This window comes from Pteronotus mesoamericanus, unplaced genomic scaffold (assembly GCF_021234165.1).
Source record: "Pteronotus mesoamericanus isolate MK-2021 breed Mesoamerican mustached bat unplaced genomic scaffold, CSHL_Meso_final contig_26, whole genome shotgun sequence".
In the NCBI taxonomy this organism is placed as follows: Eukaryota; Metazoa; Chordata; class Mammalia; order Chiroptera; family Mormoopidae; genus Pteronotus; species Pteronotus mesoamericanus.
In genome coordinates this window covers 12,844,416-12,871,096 of record NW_026555109.1, presented here as the reverse complement: position 1 = coordinate 12,871,096, position 26,681 = coordinate 12,844,416, and the positions used below count along the sequence as shown (strand labels likewise).

The 26,681-nt window shown below is 49.9% G+C and overlaps 1 protein-coding gene across 2 annotated transcripts in view; it reads right to left on the bottom strand.

The window, feature by feature from the left end:
- Positions 1-1,324: 1,324 nt before the first annotated feature.
- The window catches only part of COL4A2 (collagen type IV alpha 2 chain), a 195,307-nt gene continuing 169,950 nt past the window's right edge, over positions 1,325-26,681 (bottom strand). For both annotated transcript variants that reach the window (XM_054574392.1, XM_054574391.1), the window contains exons 30-48: positions 26,285-26,446; positions 24,428-24,598; positions 23,415-23,558; positions 21,184-21,306; positions 20,678-20,859; positions 18,261-18,324; positions 17,987-18,061; positions 15,087-15,194; positions 14,212-14,319; positions 13,146-13,217; positions 12,090-12,215; positions 9,095-9,211; positions 8,438-8,599; positions 8,226-8,324; positions 7,691-7,837; positions 7,432-7,548; positions 5,947-6,138; positions 4,470-4,756; positions 1,325-2,461 (exon numbers count right to left, since the gene is read on the bottom strand). In XM_054574392.1, coding sequence (XP_054430367.1) covers positions 2,204-2,461; positions 4,470-4,756; positions 5,947-6,138; positions 7,432-7,548; positions 7,691-7,837; positions 8,226-8,324; positions 8,438-8,599; positions 9,095-9,211; positions 12,090-12,215; positions 13,146-13,217; positions 14,212-14,319; positions 15,087-15,194; positions 17,987-18,061; positions 18,261-18,324; positions 20,678-20,859; positions 21,184-21,306; positions 23,415-23,558; positions 24,428-24,598; positions 26,285-26,446 — 2,714 coding nt within the window. In that variant the 3' untranslated portion in view covers positions 1,325-2,203. The remainder of the gene's footprint in view (positions 2,462-4,469; positions 4,757-5,946; positions 6,139-7,431; positions 7,549-7,690; positions 7,838-8,225; positions 8,325-8,437; positions 8,600-9,094; positions 9,212-12,089; positions 12,216-13,145; positions 13,218-14,211; positions 14,320-15,086; positions 15,195-17,986; positions 18,062-18,260; positions 18,325-20,677; positions 20,860-21,183; positions 21,307-23,414; positions 23,559-24,427; positions 24,599-26,284; positions 26,447-26,681) is intronic.

Below are 26,681 nucleotides of genomic sequence, written 5' to 3'. Positions count from 1 at the left end.
GGCCTGGGAAGCGCTGCTTCCAGGATGCACAGTGTATCTCCAGGGGCACTTCCCACTGTTCTCCCTGGCCTCACTCACCCCTCTCCCTTGTGTGACAGAGAAGCTGGACCCTGACCCCATATGATGAAGTGGACTCTTTGGAAATGGCTACAGTTTTACAGCCAGTTTATGTCATTGCATAGCCCACAGCTTCCAAGCCTGCCTCCACCCCAGTTGCCCTTTGCTCTTGCCCTTGGCCATAAAAGGGAGGTAGGACTCTGAGTCAGCCCTGAGTTCTGCAAGTTCCCCCCCAAGAGTCAGGCTGCAGGGGGATGGTATCAGGAGCTACTAGGGTGTGTGTCTCGCTGGTGCCCTGTCCTCTGGCTTGGCACCTAACTCTTTAGTGTGAACCACACAGAACCGAGTTGAACAGGAATCTTCAGAACAGTGACAAACTTTGTGTCTGCTCTCTGGATTGTAGGGACTGGAGACTAGAATAAACAGCTGCCTCCATAAGTTTTGTGGAGAGGCGCTGTGCCCAACTTGTTGCTACAGCTGTTGCTATGGAAACCAGCTGTGTATAGGTGTAGCATCAGCTTCATCTGGTTCTCTACCTCCACTTGCGTTGCTGCAGGAGCCCACTCAGCCATTAAGTGCTGACAATCTTAGGCAACCCCTGACCACAGTGGGCAAGAACTGGAGATTGAAAATGTCTCCTTCCCATGCCAGGATGGGACAACCTCAGGCTTCTTCTGTGGCCTTCCTTAGTGGGTCCCTAGCAGGATAAAGCCCTAAGTTGCCAAGGGCAGTACCCCGCTCAGTAACTTGCTTTCCTTCCTGGGTTCACTCTGTCCAGGTCCCACTCCATTCCTTGGAATTGTGTTCCCAAATGACCCTCCTGTGCAGAGTCCTTGTCTCAGCTTCTCAGGAAATGCTGGCCGAGACATCTGCTGATCTATTTCAAATAACATTATCAGGTGGGATACTTACTTTGTTAGGTGGAAATTATTCTTAGGAAATGTGTCTTGGAGGCTGCATCTTGGAAACACTGAGATCTGAGTTGGGACATTATGTTGGAAGGAATCGCATGACCTTTGAAGTTCGTTTGTGAAGGACCGATCCCCCTAATTCCCACGAGTGATGATTAGGATGCTTTCTGTAGACATGAACGCATGATAAACACAAAGACAATTCCCTGAGAGTGGAATGACAATACCGCAGACTCGGGTTCAAGTCTACTGAAACATCAGAAACTAGCTACAGGGCCCAGATGCAGTGCCTTGTGGTCACAGCAAATTCTGTGCTCTGCAGACTTGAGAAGATGAAGGCAGTCAACAATGGGGGGTATAAAAATGTTCAAAATTAACATTTATTCCACAGTCATTATAGAAGACATTATTCTTAATCATGGGATTACAATGTACAACAATGAATGGAGGGTGAACCTCAGGACAGTTGGGGGCTAGTGGAGGCATCATCTCCGACCGCATGGGTTTGCCGTCAAGTAGCCTGGCTGACCACAGACAGTTAGTAGGTCTTTGTTGCTTGTGAGTTTTGCCAAACCCAATGGTCTGTAAGGGTGTGGTGGAAGGAATGACAGCTGGTATGTGACTACCAGTGTCTTTTTTTGCCTTGAGGAGTTAGGATGATTCATATCCCCAGTAACTGGGAGATCATGCTGTCATCTTGTTGGTGTAGAGGGCAGGGCGGGGGCCAACCCCCGGGAGACCTTTATGTGGGAACAGTGGAAATGAATTCAGGAGCCTTTGGGCTGTATGGCTTCATTTGTTTATATCATCCCATTAAGTGATTAAATAAGCAGGTTTTCTATGAGGTCTGAAAGTGCAGTGACTATATGAAGTGCAGGTACAGAAGAAGAGGTTAGTCGCACCTAGCGTGTCAAAGTCTAGCGTGGGCCGACAGGGAGTGCTGGGGCTGCTGACAGTTTTCCCTTTTGGAGGGTCAGGGGGCCACAAGGAGGGTTTCATTCTGCAGAGTGGGGACAGTGGCGAGCACCTGTGGATGGATGACAAGTGGATATTTGGTACAAGAGCTGGTGCTGGATTCCTTTGGCGGCCTTTTTGTTTGTTTTTAAAGAAAAAAATGAAATCACTTTTCGGGTCAGCACCTGAGGTAATAAGTTAAGCACCAAAGTGGCCGCCCAGGCTGAATGTGGACCTGCAGAGGAGTGCACCAGGTGGGGCAGCGCCCGGGAACCGGCGCATCATAGGTTCTTCATGCACACCTGGCAGCGGCTGATGTGCGTCCGGATGAGTCCTGCCTTGAGCGTGTCGGGGGAGGGCGAGCCTTGGAAGTTCTGCTCGGGGATGGTGGTGAGCCAGAAGCTGTACTTGTTGGCGAAGTAGTGGCAGGTCCCACGGCCTCCATTGCACTCGATGAAAGGCGTGGCACGGAAGTCCTCCAGACAGCTGCCAGGTGACATCAGCGACTGGCCACCGCCTTCATCGCCTGCGGCAGTGTGCTGTGGAGCAGGAGAGAGGGGCAGGGCTGTGAGCACTTGGGCTGGGGAGAGCCCGGCCAGACGGTCATTGATGCGCTTCTCTCCTAAGTGAAAATGGCTGTGAACATCTATCTGCGTCAACACAGACCACCGCTTGCCGCATACGCTTTACTACTAGGGGCTTGGCTAAATAAATCAGGGTAGACATGCAGAAGGCAGAGCTGGGTACCAGGCATACTGCAGGGGAGGGTTCATGGACAGTCCTGATTTGTTATTAAGTGACAACTAGAACAAAAGCAAAAGCAGGTTCTAATCAGTAACACAGTTGACTACATTTGGGGCCAAAAATATCACCTCCCCAACCATCCATTCAAAGAATGAAACATTTGCCAGGCAGAGGGGATACCGAAATGTTAACTTTTGTTTTAAAGGAAAAAGAAAATTAGGATATGGGTCAGCATCTGAGGGTAAGTTAAAAATAAGCAATCCCTCCAAAAGTGACACCTCCCCCTACTCCTCTGCTAACCTTTATGAAGAAGAAGGAAGTAAGTTTGAGTGATTTTCATTAGTTTCCTTTTTAGAAAATCTCTGCTTGCTGAATTTTCCACAATGAACATGTACTACTTGTGCAATTTCTTTTATTCAGAGGACTGTTAATTAAGTAATTAATCCCTTGAGATGATCGAGCAGCTCGTGGCTGGGAGACTAGGACAAGTGTCAGATGGAGTTTTCTTTGCCACCTTCCAGTTCTTGTTTTGTTTGTTTCACATTTTTAGCTTCTGTGAAGGGGCATGGCAGGCCCCTAGACCTCAAAGCTAATCCATTAAAAAATGTCACTTGGCTTGGTTGAGCAAGTTTTGAGTGGTGAGCGGGTTGTCAGGACCTGTTAATCTAGAACAGGAATACCTCAGCTGCAGTTTGCAGAGAATAAAAGAGGCTGTCCTGTGATGTATTTGGGCAGGGACCAGAAAAAACCAAAAACCTTTGAAAAGTTTTCTGCTCACAGAATGCAGAAGCCTTTCTAACCCAGAGCTACCATGTTCTTGTTTACTGTAAATGGGCTGGGAGAAGCAGACATATCTTCCAGAGGCATCTCAGGCTCCACTTTGGTCTGCGAGGGCCAAGGCCATCCTGGGAGCTGCCCAGGTGGTCTTGGGAAGGACCCCCCAGAGGAGCCTCCTGGGGCTGCCGGGATGGGGCCAGGAGGAAGCGCCAGGCTGGAAGCCCCAGAGCTGTGAGCAGCCAAGCTGAGCAAGGGCTCTGAGTTTCTGTGAATCAATTTATACGTTATGTTATTAATGTAATGTATGAAATATTTAACACATTGGACATGCAGTCATGATAGCTGGAGCTGTGACAGTCATAATCAATATAGATGACATAGAAGACCCACCACCCCCACCGGACTCTCCTCTCTCTCTACAATGGTGGAGTTAAGTAGTTACTTCCCTAAATGTTAAACTAAATGTCAACTGGCCAGAACTTAGCAGCCTGTTTTATACCCAAAGGTGATCTGACACTGGTATTCCAGGATTTTCCTCATCAGTATACACATACCTGCTTTAAACCAACCAGCTACTGGAGATTTCTTGAGGGCATTCTAGGTTCTAGATAGATTCTACAGTAAGCTACTTAGGATTCTAGATAAAATTCTTCCCTATGTTTAGCTTTCAGATAAACCAGAAGGCCTTTACCTTTGGTGTTCTCCTTAGGAAGGTGGATAACAAGCCAAATTCATCCTAATTACAAAGGCTGGCTGGCAAATGAATGGGTCCCCTCCGGGTGGAGGCAGCCCCAGGCTGAGGCACGTAGCTCAGTCAACAAAGTGCAGGCAAAAGTGCAGGCTACATTCCAGGTCTCACTCGCCCCCTCACTCACTCTTGTTCAGGTGCACAACCTGAACAGCTGGCTGATTATTCTTACAAAGGCAGCTGTTCTTGCTGCTTCCCCATCTGGGTGTAGCTGGGGAGAGGAACTAGATTTCTACCTGGCTCTATGTTCTGAGAGAGTGCTGGCAAGTACCACATACCATGAGGAAGGAATATCCGATCCACAAGCTCCGCCATCCAGCTGGGCAGTGGGGGATGGAGACATCTTGACTGTGGACTGCTATGGCGACGGCTGGGGCCTCGCACACGGAGCAGCGGCTGATGTAGGGCTTGATGTCGTCCTCCGCCACAGGCATCATAGGCAGCGGGGCAGTGGTGGAGAGCCAGTAGGACTTGTCATTCCGGCTGGCGTAGTAGCAGATGTCCCCAGGGTTGCAGTACAGGAAGGGCATGGTGCTGAACCGAGCCAGGCAGGAGCCTGCCAGCCCTGCGGAAGGAGGTCACAGCTGAGTGTGGCTGAGAAGCTGCTCCCCCAGGTCCGGCCAGGCTCAGGAGGTCCCAGGCCAGGGACCTGCCCCAGTGGCCATTTGGAGGGTGGGGACCAAGCCATTTATCCTCTTGGGGGGGTACAGACTACCCTGGCACTTGAACTCTGCCCTTGTAGATGTTCTTGCACACACCTCTGGACTGAGCTGGGTCAGCAGGGAGCGCCGTGTTTACGAATAGCACCCTGGGTAAGGCCCATGTTGGGGAGTCTTACAGCACTAGCCCCAGGGAACCCCTGATGGCATCCACGATGGGGGCCTAGCTCACCACACCCCACGATGCCCTCCCACAAGGAACTCTGGCCACTTCACCTGCAAATAACTTTATTGCTTCTGGGAAAAAAATCAACTCTTTCTTATGACTGGAGTGAATGAGCTGAGCAGAGTTCCCTTTTCTCACTGACTGCTCACGTGTTTAGAGCCAAATGTACGCTCCACCTTCCAGAGCCTTGGCTGCCTTGTTGGCTCTGGTCCTAGCTCTTTCTTAGGCCTTTTCCCTTGTTTGTTTTGCCCCATTTTAAAGAAAGCTTATTATGCAAGTAGAACATATAGATAGGAATGTGCACAAATCATCAGGGTTCAGCATGACAGGTTTCCCCAGTCATTGTCCCCACCATAGACACCACAGGCTAAGGCACCCTCCCTGCACAAGCCCCAGCTTTTAATGCATGCTTGCTACATTTTCTGTGTGCTTTTAAGTGATTTTAATTTCTTTTGGCAACCAGGCTTACTTGAATAGATGGAGCACACGGATCCACATATCCTTTTTCCTGGGGCTTCTATGTGACTCCCAGGCCCCCCTGGCCCTCGCCTGTTTACAGAACTTGGGGCAAAAAGCAAGAAGGAGGTGCAACAGCTGGTGGCCTTCAGGCAGAGAGGGGCCAGCACAAGGCTGGGTGTCACAGGAGCCTGTGGAAGGTGCCGGCCAGTTAAAGGCAGGTCTCCATGGTCCTGACCGAGGGCATCAAAGGCCATTTTAATCTTTTCTGAAATCCCAGGGATGTGAATGGGCCCAGTGCCTTTGATGAGGAGAACCTCATCTGCCTTAGAGGATCATGGACCTCACTTTGGCCACTTGATCTTGACCATCTCCAGATGAGCTGGCCTCGGGGGCCTGATGGGTGGTACCTACCCAGGTCCTGGTTGTGGGCTTTCTCCTGGCCTTCGAAGTACAGCAGGCTGTATCCACTCCAGAGCTTGTTCATGCCCACGGGGCACATGGGCTCCTGGTCTGTCTGGCTGTGCTTCACCAGGAGGTAGCCAATGCTGACGCTGCGCCCAGGCATGCCGGGGAGGCCGGGGGTCCCTGGGCGGCCTGGCTCCCCTAGGGTCCGCAAGAAAGCAGCCACCTTTTAGCTGTCATGTAGACCTCAGCCCCCAGCTCTTGGCTGACACCACATGGTGACATTTACAGTGGTCGCTTGGCTTTTTTCCGAGGCTGGCATGTCAGCGGCTCTGCTCTTGTAGACCCAGAGTACCCTGGGGAGGACCTGACCCACATCCTCTGCTCAGGAAGCATGGGATGATGACAAGGAGGGCACTGAACAAGGGCACAGACTCAGTCGGCCTCGTGACCTTTCCCCTCAAGATACACTGATGCTGAGCGAGAACTAGAACACCTAGAAGGGTCCCCAGGTGTATTTAAGTTCAGCCTCCCCACCCCGTGAAAAACAGGCCTCCTCTACCCCAAGCATCCCTTCCAGGACACTTGTGGAGAGGTGGTTCAATTCACACTTGGGCCACCCTGGGGTTAGAAATATCCACTCGGGGGGCTGGGTTCTCTCCTCAGAGCACAGAAGAACGTCTCCCCTGCCTTCAACAGGACAACTCTTCAAGTGTTTGAAGTCGGCTGTTCCGGTTGATCATGCCTTCCCATTCCCCACCCCCTGCAAGGACGTTTGCACATCTCATCGCTTTCTCATAGGACACCCTCTATCCTGTGCTGTCCCGGGTGCCTAGCCTGGATGGCGCCTATCTATCCATAAGTGTCTTCAGGTGTGCACCCCCCATGTTATCCAGTCTGGCCATCGGCGAATCCATCTGGAGGGGAGTTGATTGCTATATCCTGAGATCTGGGAGCTGATAATGCAGCCTCATACCATACTGAGCACAGGTGGATGATAAATCTCAAAAAATTTTTTTGGGCATGACATGCTATCATTTCTGGCCTATTCCTTTCTGTACAAGTACAAATAATTTTAAGAAATCAATTTTACAATGACTCCTGTTAATCTAATTGATTTCTTTCAGCTCATTGTCTCAAGCCTTGTGGTCTTTCCGAATCTTGTCTCTCAAGCATGTCAACTGCTTCCTTCTCTGAGGCCCCTGCACGTGTCTCAGAGGAAGGGACGACGCCAGCCTGTCCTGGAGACTCTGTGCCAGGTGTCCTGCTCAGGTGCCCTGCTGGGTGCAGGTGTTTTTGGGGCACATCCAGGACCAAGGCTGCAGTGAGGGTCCTAGGAGCCGAGCTGGCGTTTTGGAGCAGAAGGGGGGCAGCCTCTTATCTCCGCTTATCTCAGCACGTCCGTCTGTGCTCACCACAGTCCCTCGGTCAGACCACCAGCGGGGCCCGGAAGAACGCACCGCCCACTGCCCCCTTTCCTCGCCCATCACTTACCCTCCTGGCCGACGGGCCCCTGGTGCCCCACAGGTCCCTGCTCTCCTCGGAATCCGGGCACGGCAGACACACCGCCTCTTCCCTGGGTCCCTGCCTTTCCTGGAGCCCCGCGTAAACCTGCACTCACCAGGACAGGTGTGAGGGCCATGGAAAGAGTGACATCGGTGCTTAACAAATGCTTTCAGCAAGGAAACAAAAGTGAAAACAAAGCAAAGAAGGAAGGAGCCTTTTCCTTGCGGCTCTACAGCAGGACTCCTACCTGGTTCTCCTGGGGGACCCTGGGGTCCCATCTCTCCCTGTGCCCCCGGGGGGCCTCTCCTTCCCTGTGGGCCCATTGGCCCAGGCTGGACAGTAATCTTCTGGGGGATTCCTGCAATCCCTGGGGATCCCAAAGCACCGGGGGTACCTGGAAAGGGAAAAGGAAGGCCAGTTGACACAGGGGACCACTTGCTTTCTTTCTGTGATTTCTATCCTTTTTTCCCCCCCTAACCTGTTGAAACCAACTTTGGAGCTTTCTAGAACAATCTGACCTTTAGAGATGAAGACGGGTCATAATAACTCATCTGAGAGGCTGCTCAGTGCCTTCCCTTCCAAGGGTTACTTTCATTCCCCCGTGGGAGTGTCTGCAGACCCCATCTTGCTTTCCTCTTTGAAATTTAGGGTTTGGGTCACAGAACCAAGACTGACTTTAGGGGCGTCCCCGTGCCTGGAGGGGCAGGAATAGTTCTGAAGTCGACTCCTGGTGGCAGCCGATCTAAGGAGACAGCTCTGCAGCTGTGCTGATGGCCACTTACCCGGGAGTCCTCGGTCTCCTTTGGGTCCCTTCGGGCCTCGGTCGCCCACGCTTCCCGTGGGTCCTATGTTCCCCATGAATCCTTGCTCGCCTCTGGGCCCTTTGAGACAAGCAGGACACTGAGCACACTTGCCTGGGTGGGGGCTCCGGTCATCTCTGGCCACTGCTGCCAGCCTCCCAGAAGACAGGAGCCCTTCGTGTGGGCACAGTTACCTCTTTCTCCTGGGAGACCAATCACACCAGGCCGGCCCTGGGGTCCTGGGTCTCCAACCCATCCTTTGGTGCCTGGGTTTCCTGGAACTCCTGGGTACCCCACATCTCCTTTGCTTCCAGGAAGAGCAGCCGGCCCAAGTGGTCCCGCGGGGCCTGGATAACCTATTGACAGGAGTCGCAAGCAAGGAGAGTTTAACCAGGGGAAGGCGCAGTCGTGGCCACGGGGAGCAGGACTCCTGGAGCCCGGGAGGCTCTCAGGAGGCCAGTTAGAAAGTCGTCTGCTTAGGGGATGGTCTTTGGCAAGTCTGTAACACTGGGTGACTTTTTTCTTTTTACTGGGGTAAAATATAGGCAACACAAATTTGTCATTTTAACCACCCTAAGTGTACGGTTCAGCGGCATTAAGTACATCCACACTGTTGTGCAATCATCGCCACCATCCATCGTAGAACTTTTGTATCATCCCAAACCGAAACCCTGTCCCCATTAAATATTAACTCATCTCCCCTCCCCCAGCCCTGGCAACCCCCATTCTCTTCTCTGTCTCTGTGAACTGGACTCTTCTAGGGACCTCACAGGGGGGGAAGTGTGCAGCGTTTGGCCTTTTGTGTGTGCCCCCAAGAGATTCCGATGCGCGGAAGTCTGAGCGCTGCTTACCTTTCAGGCCAAATATCCCTGCTGGCCCTTGGTCGCCAGGCAACCCAGAAATGTTGGAAGGAGGCGTGATGCCTGGAAACCCCTGAAGTCCTGGGCTCCCAACTGGGCCTCGTTCCCCTTAGGAGGGAAATAGAAGGAGTTGCTTTTAGTATCAGCAGCTGACTTTTTAATCTATTGTTTCCCTTACACACTCACCTGTCCAGGACCACAGCCACCAAGGAGAGGCAGTGATGGAAAGGGCCCTGAGGCTATGGAATGTCGAACACAGCTCTTGGGGTGGGTACAGGGAGGCGGGGGCCTTGTGGCCCCCACGCCCACCAGCCCCATCTGCTGTCGAGAGGGTCGCTTGGACCCACCTCTGCTGGGACCTCGTCCCATAGGGACTGCCAGCGTGGCTACGTGTGTGACACCTCAGGCCTGCTGTGACGGCGTCACCCGAGAGGTATTGTTCCTCTCAGGAGGTGTGTGGCTCCGCTGGCCCTTGTGATGGGACAGAAGTTTCTAGTATTGGCGAGATGAGGCTTCTGCACTACATTGGCTATTCTCCCTGTGGCTATTCTTCAGTGTCCGGGGTCCCAGCTATGGGCAGAGTCCATCCTCATCGCTCACAAAGCCTGTATTTGCCATTGGCCTACTCACTAAGGTTGATCGGTGTCTCCAGATCAATACTTGTGGCATTCCTGGGCAAGCAGGAGAGACAGAATATTTGAGTCCTAGCTGAGGTCCCTGATTCAACTTAGAATGCAAACAGCATCCTTTTTATGTCTATTTAGTGTCAGGTTTTTTGCACGTTTGGGCTTCTTGGTGGTTTCACTGTTTACACTGGCCCCCAAGCATTGCGCTGAAGTGCTGTTTAGTGTTCCCAAGCTCACACAGGCTGTGAGGTGCCTCATGGAGAAAACGTGTGTTTCGATGAGCTTCCTTTAGGCTTGAGGTCAATGTTAATGAATCAACAATTTACAGTGAATAAGGTGTTTTTAAACAGAAATACACATAAAACAAGATTATGTACTGATCAGTTGATGAACATTGGGGCTCGCAGGAACCAAACCCTGCCTTTCCACCAGAGTCCCTCGGTTCCACATCTGCAGCAGGTAACTGCTGCAAGGAACAAGAGTCGACGGTATTTGAGTCCAGTCTGGAGCCCTCTGGCAGGAACAGAGGACGAACCACGGAGGACAATCCTCACAGGAGGAAATCTGTGGGAATCCCGTCCCTCCCTGTGCTGCAGCCAACACGACGTCGATGGGCCCATCCGTGCCAGGCGGGCGGGGTGCTGCCCAGGCGGTGGCAGGATAAATGGCCCGCAGGGAAGGAGACCAGTTTCTCCCTTAAGTGCCACACTAGTATTTGCTTTCCCTCAAGGTCTGGGGACTCAGAGATTGGGACTAGAACGCTGCAAAAAATCAATGTCAGGGTATCCAGGGACCATCATCTCTAATGTAGAGGAAGGAGTGAGTTGGGACAACACAGTGAAAATTTGTGAGATGTGGTCTCTGCATCCTCCATGTGGCTTCACAACTAATCGCTATTCATCAACAACAGGAAAAGACGTTCCCATTGGGAGGCTGTGGTACCTAGCATGGGGGACGGGACCCTGTTCATGCAGCTTCCGGGCGGTACAAAGAAGCAGATACCAGGGGAAGCATTTAGAAAGGTGTTGCCCTGGTCTTGCCAATGACAGGCCGAAGCAAGTGCGTTTACTAGACTGAGGGGATTAAACAGCCGCCATCTATAATTTGATATAAAATGATACCAAGTGAGCTGCTTCTAACTATTGTCACAAAGAAAGTAAAACAGATGGTGAGTGGCAGTGACTAATGGCAAAAACTCTTGAGTTAGAAGATCCAGACTGGCCAGGTTCCCACAGAAACATGATGAACTTAATTAACTACAGTGAGTAGGCCTCTGTTGTTGAACACGTGGAACAAGCAGGAATTAGTTTGCTGTGATCAGGGTCAAAATAACTCCATTTTCTTGGTGGCCCCCATGAATCTTCCTAAGTACTGAAATAAAAACCGTTGTTTAATGAAAGTTTGATGAAAGGGCCATCTTGCGAAACTCAATGACAAATCATGATCCAAAGCCTGAACAGAAATACTTGAGGCTGCAAATTTGAGCTTCTGAAACTCATGCAAGGGATGACAACAGGCTGACATTATTTCCCTATTCTTAGAGTGTGACTTCTGACCAGCCATCTGCAAATGTCACGAGTGGAAGTCACCTTTCCTTATCCACAGCGGCCTGGTGGACACAATAAAGGGTCTGTTCTGGCCTCTAGGACCACTCAGAAACCCCCAGATCACTGGGTACTGTGACTTTCACGTAGGACGAGGGCCTTGTAAGGGAATAACAGATTTAAAAAAGAGACACTATGCTTCAGGACTCTTTGGGAGCCTGAGGTATGTCCCACATCCCCTTGACGGAGTAGGAGCTGCACAGTACAACCAGAGAGTTCTGAGAAACTAATGCTGCACAGGTGAACGTGTAATAGGGCTATTTCAGGTAATTTAGAGGTATCTTGGAGCATGCGTAGCTTTTTCAATGGAGGTCAAAGAGAGTTACCCTACAGTTTCACAGTATTTAGCCTTGAACAAATATTGAGCACTTACTCTATGCCAGGCATTTAGCTGGTATATCCACAAAGGAATGAAAGAGAGCTAGTTCCCGCTCTTATGGAAACTGTTATCTCTTGTCATCTGCAGAGTCTGAGCAGCATGCTACATGAATCAGATATGAATACATGGGGTGTGATATAGATGTTGTGATGTTTTGCGAGTGCTGCCTGTGGGCCAGGATTGCATGCACTGCGTGGAATCAAGGTCTCTCTTCCCTCTCTTCCTACCATGCTGAGTCTCATCTCTACCCTCGAGGGACTCTTGGGGCAGACAGGTGAACTGACAAGCAAGACTCTGTATCTCTCCCACTCTGGCCACCCAACAACATACTGGGTTCCAGCTATGCCAACAGTAATGCTGGGAGTGTCTAGCCTCACCTGGAGCTCCTCGCTCCCCTTTTTGTCCTGGGGCTCCGGCACGGCCTGGAAGGGTGTTGGCCTCTCCTGGCTCCCCCCTGTCCCCAGCAGGACCTGGGAAACCTGGGTCTCCATGGATGTCTTCACCTGCGGCAGGGTTAAACAGAGGCGACATCAGCATCTTCAGCCACGCAAAGTGAAAGAACAGGAATGCTCTTCAGTGTGACTCAAATATAGAAGACCAGAAGGCAGTTGTGGTGATTTCAGCTTACTGTGTGGCCTCGGTGTCCCACAGTCTGAGACTGGTACACCATTGCTTTGAACTGATTGTGTCCCCAAAATTCCTATGTTGAAGGCCTAATTTCCAATGTGATGGTTTTTGGAGGTAGGGTGTTTGGGAGGTGACTGGGTTTAGATGAGGACACAAGAATGGGCCCCATGATGGGATGAGTGTTCTTATGAGACTCCAGAGAGCTTGTTTTCTCTCTCCACCATTGGGGCATGGCGAGAAGGTGGCCGTCTGCCAGCCAGGAAGAGGGCCCTCCGCAGAACCAGGCCCTACTGATGCCTAGGTCTCGTACTTCATCTCCATAACTGTGAGAAATAAATGTCTGTTGTGTGGACCGCCCCACCCCCCCGCCCCGCGCCGTCTGTTTACTGCAGCCCAAGCTGCCTAAGACAGTGTTATCTGTTTCAAAGTACAAGCACAGCCCCAGGACAGGCTGGGCACCAGCTGTCTTTCCTTTGTCAATGAAATGCAAGACTACAGATGCTGCTGAAAAAGCAAGACCTTTGCTTCTTTCTCTCCAAAAGTCTGATGGGCCTGTTCAACACAACCTCTGACTGAAGGGGATAGATTCTCAGGGATCACACCTCTGTGGTCTGCAGAACCACAGGGATCCCGAGTCCACATGGCCTCAGGGATGATCGAGCAGTCCTCACGGGGCTGTCCTGCTCTCTGAACTGCTCCCACCACAGCCTGCATCCTAGATGGCCCTCCCATTCCCCCATCCCCCACCCTCTGCTGGTTATGGCTGTGTGGCTGTGTGGCCCTGTGCCTGCAAATGCCGTGGGTACCTGGGGATCCTGGAGAGCCTTTGGTGCCTGGCAAGCCGTGTAATCCACCAATGCCTTGGATGCCTGGTAAACCTGTGTGGGTTTCACTCATGGTTATTTCATGCATGGGAGAGCAAAGAAAACAACCCTTACACTAATTCATACATGTTTTCATTTGCTATGATATGGTCACCCATCCGATTTATTCAAACCCCCCACAAACAGGAAGCAGTCCAGCGTATAGTCTGACATGTAAATGAGTCACTTCTATGTCACCTGCGAGAACCATTAAACTTAAACTTTAAATCTTTAACTTAAAGATTGATTTCCTAAAATCCTTATAGACTCATTAGAGCCAGGAGGGAGCTGAGGCATGGTTATTCTGTTTCTCTTCTTGGAGCTTGAGTCACTGGACATATTTGGTTTCTAAAATTTGCCTGGGACCAGTAGCCTGGCATTAGGTCCATTTCCTCTGGATTCTCGAGGACAAGTGTTTCTAAAGTAGGACGAGGGACACAGGCGGCAATTCTTCCTGTGATGTAGCATTGTGGAGCAACAGAGCAGCTGAGGACTCACCCATGACCATGGGCCTGGCCAGCTTTGATCGGGGGCCCTTTCAGGTCACCCAGGACCTGTCCCCTGAGCAGTGGCCTGTCCAGGTCAGGTGCACAACTCTCTAAATCCCGCCGAGGGCTCCACCAGACCCCTCTCAGTGGGAAGCCTGGAAGCCTGTGGTGGAACAACGTCATGTCTGTCCCTCTGGCCCCTCCTTTGCCTTTGCCCGTGTGCTGACCAAGGAGTGGGCCCTAAGGCTTCTGGGCAGTTTTCACTCATTGTTCTGGGCGGGGAGCCCCTCTGCAGATTGACGGTCTGTCTCTCTCCCGATGGGCTTGGGCAGCTGCAGACCCGGTTCTCGGCGTGCTTTGTGGGGACAGTAAGTCTCGCACACCTCTGCCTTTTCCCTCACACAGCCTTACAGAAAGCAGTGTGGAGAGAGGCCAACCTGGCTAATGGGGCCTCTCCTCGACTGGCAAACCTGTTTTTGAAACACTCTGTACTTGTGTCTGTGAAGAGGGAATGGTCTTACCTGGTAAGCCTGGAATACCTGGCCAGCCATAATCTCCTTTCTCGCCGGGCACTCCAACCCGGCCAGGGTCTCCTTGCTGCCCTCGCAGGCCTGCCTGTCCTGGAAAGCCTGGGGACAGGGGGACACATCCACAGGTTGAACACAGGAACCCTGAAGACCTTGGGAGAGGCCTACCTGTCTGGCCTCCACGTCCTGCCTGGATGGGACAGCAGGGGGTGCTTTTCGGGAAAGGACCAGCTTCCCTTCAAGCAGAGAACACATGTGGCTTTGGACCCCACATTCAGTTTTAGTGGGGTTACCTCAGCCTTGCCAAAGAGAGAACAGCTTGTGTTTTTTTAGTCGCATCCTATCACCCAAATATAACTTTGGAGGGAACCCACGAAACAAGCCCTTCAGGATTAGTCTGTCAGAATCACAGTTCCGGGGTGAAAAGTAAAACAAAACAAAAGCAGCAATAAACCAAAAACCATGGAACTAATTCACAGTTTGCTTTCTGTCATGAACTTGGGTCCCCAAAGGAATTTCTACTTTTGCAAATTCATGAAAGAGAATCCACAACAAGAACTTAATCTGTGTTTAGGGAGAGACAGACACTGGGCCACCCAGCCCCCCCACCCCCCCAGCTAGGTTGATTGTTTCCGTGCGTTTGGTCCTAAGGCAGAGCGAGGTGAATGGGCAACATGTAGGAGCCAGCTTCCTAGGGTGAGGTGTGATTATAGCAGACAGGTCCTTGGTGAAACTGGCTGCCTTTGTTCTGGGGTATTGGAGGTTTGGAGGCTCAGTGGTACTCTGCCCGGCCGGCCGCTGCACCGTTAAGCCATGCCCAGGGGAGTGTGTGTGCTGGAGGAAGTCTGTGTGACTCTAAGAGATTTTACCTGTTTGCCCTGTAAGACCAGGAGGGCCTTGGGCTCCTGGTATGCCTGTTATCCCAGGGAAGCCGATGTCACCTTCTGCTCCTTTCTCTCCAAAGAATCCCTTTAGACCTGTAACCACAGATTTACTGCTTGGAACAAACCACAGACATTGCATCAAATTGGGGCTTAATGCTTGTAGGGTTCAAGGGGGTGCAAGCTGAAGGGTGCTTCCACACCATCCTTGGCACTTCTGTTGTGAATGGGGCTGAGCATCTAAAGATGTACCTTCATCAACTAATTTTTAACCTAATTCTTCCCTCTGAGCCTGTGTTCAGCAGCCTGCAAGCTGGCACGTTCTGGTAGTCACACCCTCATGCAGTTTCCTCCCACACTGAATAGGGCACCAGCAGGACACTGTGGAAATCATGGTGTGTCACTTCAAGCCCAGGACATAAAATTCACCCTTACTTTCCCTTTGTCATCCCTCTTGGACCGCTTGCTCTGCAGGAAGCCCCGACAAGTTGTGAGGACACCCAAGCAGCCCTGAGAAAGGCCCTTCTGTTGAGGAGCTGAGGCCTCCCGCCAAGAGCCATGTGAGAGCGCCACCTTGGAGCGGATTCTCCAGCCCCAGCCCAGTCTTCAGAAGATGCGGCCCTGCTGACCTCACGACTGGAATCTCACGAGGGACCCACGTCAGAACCACCCTGTTCCCGAATTCCTGGCCCTCAGAAAACGTGTGAGATAATACTTGCTTGCTGATGTTCTAAGCCACTGTATTTTGGGTACCCTTCTTAAACATCAATAGATAACTAATCAAAGCCCTTATTAGAGTGTTTAAAAAAAAAAAAACAACCTTTGCCTAAGGATATGTATATTGATTTTAGAGAGAAAAGAAGTGAAAGAGAGAAAGATCAATGTGAGAAACACCACTCTGTTGCCTCCTGTATGCACCCTGACTGGGGATCAGACCCACAGCCTAGGTGTGTGCCCTGAACATCAATGGAACCTGCAGTATTTTGGTGTATGGAATGATGCTCCAACCAAGCCACTCGGCCAAGATCTGAGCGGTTTCTAATATGTAACGTGCCATGGAATTCTGGGGGATTTGTTGAACATGCAGATGTTTCAGCTTCTCCCAGAGGTGATTTAGCAGGTCTGAAGTAAGGCCTGAAATCTGCATTTTAACAAGCACCTGAGGTGGTCATTGGGCAGACATAAAGAAGTGCCACCTTCACGTTAGTGACAATATTCTCTGTCCAATGTTTTGGTGATTTCTGGTATTCTGGAAGATTTCAACACTTCAGACTGACCTGAATTCCACACAATCACTTTTGTCCAGTGTTTTTTTAAATCTATGAAGCTATTGCATAGACAAAATACTACTAATGTTTTTGTGGTCTTGAAGAAAAACCACCTAAGAAATTTTGCTTATTTTTTATTGATTCTTTGACTGCTTTGAAAATCTCCTCAAAACCCTATTTACCCAATGCATCTTCTTTCATAACTGCTGCCATCATCTCCTTTCAAATTGAGTGAGTCCAAAGTAGCTTGTCACTTTGTCCTCTGAGAGACCGGGCCTAATCCCCAGCTCCCCAAAGCCTCCCATGTCTGGGAGCTGATCTGACCCAGGTCTCCACACCCACTCCCTCTGCTGTACAGGGCAGGCTCTGTGGTCGACCTCACTCAGGCACACTCGCTTGTCTTAGGGTGAACGGGACACCTCCAGGGATGGTTGATAAACTGCCACTGCCCCTCTGTCCCTGTGATACAGTTCCCTGGCGACGGGCAGAGTGGGAGGTTCTATTTCCTGGGCCCACAGCTAAATGACAACCTAAACATCCAGGGGTAACAGCCATAATTCTTGGGGGAAAGTAACTTCTCTTCCGGGACACATTTTCAGTTGCACAAATGACATGTGGCAAAGATGGTTTCACATTTCTGCTATTATAAACCAAACTGCCAAAGTAATTATTTAGGACAGGAGATCCAGCCAGCCAAGAGCCAGAAGGCTCAGCAGACTGGGCTACCCTGTGACTGAGGAGAGTCATCAGGAAACCAAATTCTAGATCCACGTGAGTCCAGTGAGGCTAGTAGATGAGGCTGCCCAATCCTGAGTGGTAGCCTTCTGATCCCATGCTAGCCTGATCCTCCCTTTCCATTCTGGAGCTCATTTTAGATAAAGAACCAGTGTAGCATCCTCCCCATTGGCCAATCACATGAACAGAGTCTTCCCGCCCCTCCACCAGGATTGTCCCTAGAAAGACTCGGTGCTCCAGGCACCTTAAGCAGTGTGGGGCCCCCGAAGATAAGATCCGCAGAAGAAGGCATTATCCTATCACTTGGTGATAGGATATTCCAAGTCCCTTGGCATATGATTACAGGCAGGACTTTTGACCTAGAACTTCAGGGATGCTCTGAGAAGAGGAATGAGCGCCTGTGCCACATGAGGCCCCCCAGTGCACACACGGCTGGGGAGCTACCCCTTCTTGTCTCACTCAAGAGATGGGCCCGACTCCTACTGAGCTTTCTTCTCGACCCGTCACTGTTTACAAGAAGCTCCAGTCACCGGATCATTTGCTTCCTGCCCTGTAATGTGTCCCAGAAGCCTGGGCTCTGCTTCTTTTCCATGACACTCATTTTATGGGCCGCATAAAATGTTGATTTTTAGGAATGTTAATTCCGACTATTTTCTCTTTCAGGAAGAGCCAGAGAGAGATTTCCTGACTTTGTCTTCAGTTTTAATTAAAAATCTCAGAGTCTCTCTTGCACGCGGGGCTTGGAGACCTCAAACCATTCCCTATAACACGATCCATAGTGCTTACCAAATAGTGATAGATTTGGCAAGCCGGGTCATAAGCGATGACACAGAGAAGGGGTCAGGGCTGTTGCTGAGAGGAAAGGCTGGAAAATGACTTAGGTACCTGGTGCTCCAGTGATGCCTCGTTCCCCCTTCAGGCCTGGGCTTCCTGGCAAATTTATAGTGTCTCCAATATCACCTGTTTGTGCCAAAAAAGAGGGTTGAGAACAGATCTTCCTATTGGGATGTGGTTAGTTTCGCAACTTCTGTTGTCCTATGTTCTTAATAATAATTTGCTTCAAAAAAACTAATAGCATCTGCAGATCGGACATCACCACATTTTCCCAGAATGCTTGGGGTTGCGGAGGCCATATTTTCCCTGTCCGAGCAACACTTACCAGTATCACCCGTGGGGCCAGCCTCTCCGTAAAGACCTGCTCTCCCTGGAGCACCCTTGTCACCCTAGAGTCAAACATAGAACCATCTTAAAAGGCTGTTCATAAAATGTTTGTAACTTTGAAGAGTAGTGTATACAACTATTTGATAGGCTAAAAACAACACCCAAGCCCTGGCTGGTGTGGCTCAGTTGGTTGGAGCACTGTGTCCTGAAGCAAAAGGTCAGGGTTTGGATTCCCAGTCAGGACACATGACTAGGTTGCAGGTTTGGTCCCCAGTTGGGGAGCATGCGAGAGCCAACTAGTTGATATTTCGCTGCCTCTCTTCCTCCCTCCCTCCCTCCCTTCCTGTCTAAAAAACAAACCTTTTTTTGTGTTGTCATCACTTTGTAGAAAACTCCTAAAGCTTTTTCAGTGCAATATAGTAGGTAGTTTGCTTACCCCTTCTTACTACATTGTAAAGTAGTAAATATGAAACAAACTTGGCAGCTTTATTGAAATTATTGGCATCACTGATACAGATCATGGTCATGATGGTGTTGAGAATAACCACGGCTGATTGCATCCTCACCTTCTGCCAGGCTCTCCATAGGTGAACACGTTGGGTCCCATCTCAAGACCTTTTTAAGTGTCAAAACAATCCTATGAAGTAGGTGCTATTATTTCTCATTTGACAGATGAGGAAATTGAGGCACTAAGCTAATTAAGCAGCAGAACTGGGATACTGATTTGGGCTGCCAGATTCCCAGACTTACTCTATATCACATGGTTATGCACGTCCATCTGTGGAGAGAGCCTTCTCCTACACGATGATCATTGCTGATAATGAGATTGTGATGATGTTTGGGTTACTCTGTGACCCCAAAGAAACCACGGTGTTACCCTCTAAAGTGCCTGCCTCTGCCTCACAGGGAGGGTGGGAGTTCTGGCCAACCTTGTTTCCTCTGATCTTTCCTTTAGCATCAACCTGGGACTTCAGAACTGCCCTTTCCTAGCATGGCTTAACTTGTGTCTCTCAATTATTAATGAAGCCCCATTTTGTGGGAGGAGTGGGGAAGATGTGCCCTTGTTTAGAAAATGCTCTATTTTTCTTTCTTAAAGCCTGCTTTATTAAGGCATAACTTACAGTGCAGTGCACTCATCTTAGATGCTCAATCAGTTCTTACTCATGTGACAACCAGATAGACAGAGGTCATTCAGCACTGTAAAAAGTTCCCCTGTGCCCTTTCCTACTCAATAATCCTGCCTCTCTTCTAACTTGCCTCTATCAAATAAGTCTTGTCATAAAGATGGAATCATATCAAATGTACTTCCTGTTTCTGGTTTATTTTGTTCAACGTAAAGTCTGTGACATTCATTTTGTTTTTGCATTTTTCAATAATTCTCATTTTACTCTTGTACACTAGTCTACTGTCTGAACATACGATGTTTGTTTATTCTCTTCCCTGCTGATGTTTCCCAGTTTTTGACTGTCACGGATAAAGCTGCTGGGAACATTGTCACATGTGTTCTTCAGTAGACACGTGCATCTTTTTGAAACTGACCTGACTAGCTGCACACAAGATGGTATGAGATCCTTTCAGCTATAGATTTTGGGAGTGATGGAAAGAAGTTGCCTGAAGAATTCTGAGGACTTCATGTACACCAGGGTAGGCTGGACAGAAGGCTAAGCCACAGCCTGTTGCTAACGGTTCACTGCAGGGTGGCCAGACCTTCTGATCTGCCCCAAATGTGCTGATCTCTTTGTGAATGCCAGAAATGGGTCAGTTGTGTGCTGAGGACTGTGAGGGTATATCTTTTAAATGAAAGGGGATAAAAAGAGAATTCCATGACATATAATTTATGGAGAGCCAGTCCATACCATGTTACATATACCATCTATACTGCACTCAACAAAACTGCCAGGAAGCTACTACCCGCATTTTATAGATGAGGACACAAGTGTGGAGAGGTGAGAGCCCTTCTTGGGTCAGGGTACACCACTGTTAGCATGGAAACATGGTGCCTCCAATATAGTGAGTGCTCGAAAGACATGTATTGAGAAAGAGTAAATGGCAGGGCAGATGTCCTCCCAGGCTATGACTCAGTACTGGGTTTTCAGTGCTGATGTCACACATGTGCTTAGTTTAGAGCTCAAATCTCTAGAAATTCAAGTTTTATTGGATGCAGACACCATGCTTCACCCAACAGAAGCCCACAAAAGGGCAGCAGTGGTATGGGTGGCACCCCGGTCACCACTGGTGTGGGCATGAGCAGTGCTTCCTTACGCTGACCCAGGGACCACGAACAGCCTGTGGCTCAAACTCTGCACCTTTGCCTTGACCACTCATACACCATAAATGCTGGGCCATGGCCCTCTGGTCAACAAGCAAGGGGACAGGAGTTGACAAGGAGATGTGGGATGAAAGGCACCCACTTACCCTACTTCCTGTGAAGCCTGGAAACCCTGTAATTCCAGGGGAACCAGGCACACCAGGGAATCCTGGCAAACCGGGTATGCCGGGCACTCCGATGTCGCCTTTGACTCCTTTGATGTAGCCGGGCCTGCCAGGCAGCCCAGGGACGCCCGACAGCCCAGGGATCCCGGGCATTCCTGGAAGGCCTGCAGGGAGACACAGAATGCGATGCCCTGGTGAGGACGCGGCATCTGCCCTCCCCAAGCTTTCGACTTTGCTGTCCCAAGTGCTGCAAATCTTAAAATGGGACGGCAAGGCTAATCAGGCCTCGAAGAACCACCCGTGAGTCCACGTGTGGAGATGTCAGGGTGTCAGGCACAGGGGCACCTCTGTGCACCTCTGGTGCAGTAGCTGCTGCTCCTTTAGACTCAGAGAGACAGGGGTGGGCATGGGGCTGGGCAGGGAGGGACAGGAACCTCCACAGGTCTGACAGCTCAAAGGTCAGACTGGGCCTTTCAGCAACACCTCACCTTTTAGGCCCAGGTAGCCCTTCAAACCCATAGGTCCTTCATCTCCTTTCTCCCCTTTAATGTCTTTCATTCCTGGCAGGATGATGGGAGGTGGTCCTGGGGGGCCTGGTTCCCCTCGGTTTCCTAGAAGGGAAGAGAATGCAGTCATTTCACCTGACCTCTAGACCAGGCGTAAAAACACAGGTTGAGAAGGACTATCAGCTGCTGCTCTCCTTCAAAACCCGAGCCCTGAGAGGCTCTGAGCGGAGGGGCGGCATGCACCTCCTGACCTGGAATCCTGAGAGTGGGAGACACACAGTGCCCGTCTTCGCGCCCTTCTCCCTCCCTTCTCTGTAGTGGAGGTGTGGGCACAGAGCACATTGGGATGGAAGGACCTGCTCTCCACAGCAATGCTGCCCGGATAACGCAGGGACAAGAGTGATAGGGTAATGCAGAATGTGAGGGAGCGTTTTTTATTTGCACTCTGGTGAGACAGCAATCGAACTGGATCACAAACTGGAAAGATGAAATGAGGAAGGACGCCAGCTCAGTGCCCTTCTTGCAGGCACCGGCTGAGCCTCAAAATTCACAACAGGTCCGCCAGAGCTGGGGAGCTCATGGAAGTAAGCAGGTGGGGTGTCACAAGGGAACATGTAAGGAGTTAATAAACTGGTCAGGGGGCTTGGGAGGCTGTAGACAAGTCAGACAATTGTGCCACAAGGTTCAGGCTGAGAATGTCCCAGAATCTGTGTTCACTGGATGAGAGGGCAGCTGGTGAGATCCATCTGAATGGAAAGAATTTAGTTTCATACACTGAACATTTATTGAGTATGTAGTGCTGGGCTAGATATGGAGGGGAACAAAGGTATAAATTGTTCCTGTCCTTGGAGAACCTGCTGTCCAGCAAAGGAACAGGCGTCCCATGTTTATTCATTCCAAGGAGGCTGGAGGAAAATGTGTAATGGAGCCAGAAAAAAAAAAAAAAACGGTGTAGAATCCAAGTGTAACTTCATTTTAAATTTAATTTTAAAATACCAGTTTTTGTTCAGTGGTGTGTAAACCCTAAGTTAACCTAAAGATTATTTGAACATTTAAGCATGAGTAGACAGCTTGGATAAAGCAGTGCCCTAGACTGTAATTTCTATTTTTCTAAGAATTTGTAAAAGTTTTAACTCTTTGAAGGACAATTATATTTCCAAAAAAACCCCAGCTTGATTGAGATATAGTTTACAAACCATGCAATTTACTCATTTAAAAGAAAAATTCAATGGTTTTTAATGTATTCAGAGTTGGGCAACCATCACCATAATCTAACTTCAGGATAATACATGGAATCAGACAATAAAGTTTGCAAGTTTTATCCATGTTGTAGCATGTATCAGTATTTCATTCACTTTTTATTGCTGGATAATTTTCTTTTATATGGATACACCACATTTTATTTATCCATGATGGATGTTTCCACTTTTTGTTATTCTAGATGCTGCTGCTGTGAACATTCGTGCACAAGTTTTTGTGTGGACCTAAGTTTTCAGTTCTCTTGGGTGCACACCTAGGAGCAGATTTGCTGGGTGACCCTACATTTAACTTTTCAGGAAACTGCCAGACCGCCTTCCACACTGGCTGTACCATTTTACATTCCTGTGAGCCGCATAAGAGGGTTCCCATTTCTCCACAGCCTTGCCCATATATTTTATTAGGAATTAAGTTTTTAGAGACAACCATGATACTTTCAGAACAAAGGTGTTTGAACAAAAGGCACGACAACGTGGCTTGTTGGTAACACACCCTGAATGAGAAGCCTCACACTTGGTGTTCTGAGAGGCCTGCTCATGCCGGGGCTTGAACCAGCCGCATTTCTGTGGGTCACAACCTCTTTGGCACGGTGTTGCATCCCTCCACCTGCAATATTGTGTCCCTCCTTTGCCAACGGCATTCCCCTCCTTTAGAATTTATTCCTTCTGCTTTTCACCTGGTCTCACCTCCCCTTGCTTACATGGAAGAACTGTGGTGGGATGGGTTTCTTATGTAGTTGGTTCTTAATGCTGCCATCACTTTGTGCTCAAAAGTTACCTTTAGTTAGAATTATTCCTCTATTATGCTGTCATTATGTGGAGGCAGGAATAAAGACTCCTGGTTTTTATTAGTTTGTTTGTGTCTTTTTAAATAGTGCCTAAGTTTCTGGACTCCTAAAAGACCCATGACAGTGAGTCTCAACTCTGTGCAAAAGACTTTAAGAGAAGCAGGCATACCTTTCACACCTGGCCAGCCATCCAGACCCTTTACCCCTGGAACTCCGAAAAATCCGGGCTCTCCTTTGTTTCCTTGAAGCCCGGGTCTTCCTTGGGACCCAAGCATGCCTTGGAAACCATCCATCCCAGGCGAACCTCTCTCCCCTGCAGAGGGAGCAAGAGAAACCCTGGGTTAGGCATGGATAAATGCATGGATATTTCAGTCTCACTCGTCTAGGACATCTCCACAGAGTAATTCACAGGAGAAGATGCTAAGATTCTTTTTGTTTCTTTGTTTGCCTGCTAAGATTCTTGACTTAAAATAGGGATTTGTGGGATACCACTTCCCAGGGGCTTGCCTGCTGACCTATGTACAGACTGAGGGGTATAGAATCAGCCCATCTGCCATCTGGCCACTGGGGAGAAGATGTAAGGCAAATGCACAGCGGTCAGGCAGAAAGACACAAGGAAAACTGGGGATCACCTAGGTCTGCGGGCCCACCGAGAAGAGGTGAGAAGCGGCACCAGAAGTTAACATGTGTTAACACCACACCCAGCATGGAGATCTGGCAAGGAACCACTGGAAAATCAGATCACTGTGTCTCCTGCAATAGTCAAAGGCCAGAGGGCTCCACTTCTAGATAAACTGGCCGCAGTGTGTGCGCAAATAACCCTATGCTGGTGACCAAGCATTTTCCTTCGTCTTGGTTCCTGTTCACCAGTCAGCCTCTGGATGTCAATCCAGTCTCCTGAGGGGCTTGTCCACAAATTCCCCCTCTGGATAATAAGTCCTGTTCCTCAGGCATTTGCTCTCTTGGTAAATCAAGAAATCAGCATTTTGGGCACTTTGGTCATACTCCTCCTAAGCAGTATGGGCCACTCTTCCCAGGGCCTGATGCCTCCCGGCGGAGAAGAGTCCCTGGCCTTCAGTCTGCAGGCCCGTGGGGCTATCCTCTCCTGGCAGAGCTGTCCCAAGTACAAGTTTAAAATGCCAGAGACCTGTGAGGTAGTTCCTTGTCATGTTATACAGTTACCTTTTAGTCCAGGGTTACCAGGCATTCCGGCTATTCCTTTAAAGCCAGGGGGTCCCGGGTGGCCTCTCTCACCCAAGAAACCATGATCACCTCTATCACCGGGGACACCTTTCATGCCCAAGGGGCCAGGGACACCTGTGTCACCTGGGTCCCCTCTATCTCCAGATAGACCTGTCCAAGAGAGGGTAAGAAAAAAACAACAGAATGAACACACCACACTTAGAGAAAATCCCTCTTATGATACTTATAAGGCATTAATTACAAAATCTTTTTTGATTAAAAAAAACTTCTTAGAAGGAAAATACAAAACTATAACTATAAAGGTGAGTTTTAAAGGAGGGGCCACAGTACGTAAAAAACCTGCCGGGCTGGCCTTTCTAACGAGGTCTTTCTTTGAAAACTGGAGGCTAACCTGTGGGAATCAAGGCAAATGTGACTCATAGACAAATCTGATTTTTTCCACTTAAGCCCTCTTGCCAAAGGAATGAAGTTATACTGGTGGAATGATCAGATGGGTATAGGAGGCTGTGCCAATTCTAAGCCAAGATGTGATCCCAGAGGGTAGCCCTGGACTGCCTGCTCCTCTTGGCCATCACTGGCTGCAGCCTGGGGATTAAATTCTAGGGAGGACCTGCACCCGCCCACTTGGTTGCTCTTGCCCTTCCCTTCACCCTCGTTCCCACCTTATTATCTCATTACGGCTTCTCCTGCTGCCCAGCTAACCACTTTCCCTCAGTCTCCCACTGCACAGTTGCCAGCTTTCTTAATGCACCCTTCTGTTAAAAACCCCCAACAGCTCCCTTACCTAGAGGATGTTAACTCCTTAGCTCAGCATCCAGCGCCTTCTGAACTTTGGCCCAATCTCCCTCCTCAGACCACCAGTCCCCTCCTGAGATTAAGCTCTCTCCCCTGGCCAGTGTGGGGGATCACAGGGCCAAAGCTTTCCTTGGGCATTCCCGCCTCTGCCTGCCTTATTCCTCCTGGGAAGGACCCTGTTCCAGTGCTGCCCCTCTTCCATGCCTGGCTCGTCTCATCCCCTTCTCCCAAGATTGTTCCAGCCTGCCTAGCTCCCCTGCTCCCATGGAGACCAGGAGCCTCAGGGTCAGGGTCTGGTCATTCCTTTGGCTGGCTCTGGCCAAATGCAAGCCTTTTACGTGTGTAATTCTCTCCCCAGCTAAACCGTAGGCTCCTTGAGGGCAGGGCTTTCACACAGATTTTTACAAGCCATGCAATGCTCTTCTGTATTTAGCTGGCGTTCCACATTTGACAACTGGCAAGGCCTATGAACACTGACACAGAAGGCCCCAAATCTCCAGCCCAGGATTTCGAGTACCATAAAACCAGTGGGTGTCATGGTGTCTGGGGCATCTGCCCCAGCTGGGCGGAGCCCCCAGTTTTTGGACACAGTTGAGGCTACACACGGGGGAAGCCTTGGGCCTGTGAGTGGGCGAGCATCTGGCTTACATGGAGTCTTTGTGTGGCACACAAAGGTTTCCTCGTGTTGACCAGAATGGTCCTAGGTGAAGTTGTCACCTGACTATGGCAAATGAGAAAACTTGGCTCAACCCTGGATGGTGCCCAATTAACATAGACTTCCTTCAGTACTGCCGTGGCCGTCCCCCAGCCGCTCTGCAGAGAGAAGGCAGCCAGTGCGATAGGCCTCAGGAAGAACCAACTCTGCCAACACCTTGACGTTGGACTTCCAGTCAGGACCGGGAGAGAATAAATTTCTGTTTGTTAAGCCCTGCAATGCAGGGTACTTCCGGAACCCCTGCTGCCCTGGGTGGGGGTGATCCTTGAAGCACAGGTCGGTAGGAGGGTAGCTCTGACCCGCTGATGGGAGGTTGGGACCCTTACCTTCATGGCCTACGGCGCCTGGCAGCCCCAAGGGCCCCTCCTGGCCAGGAGCTCCCGGGAAGCCATGCAGCCCTGGTGGCCCGGGCAGTCCGGTTTTGCCTAGAGGTCCTGGGAAGCCTGGGACACCCTTCAGGCCTGGCATTCCTGGCATTCCTTGGCTTCCTGGAACAATCAAGACAAGAGCCTTGAGGCCAACCCCATATAGTTCATTGCAAGCAATGTCTACATCCTCAGAACTATTCTATAAAACTAGGATTTAATTTTTTTCTGAATTGTAGGAACTCTGGAAAATGCAAAGAAGTATAAAAGGTAAGATCAAAGTAACTCATGCTATCACCCCGAGATAATTACTTACATCCTGGTATATTTACTTCTCACTTTTTTTCTATTCACATAA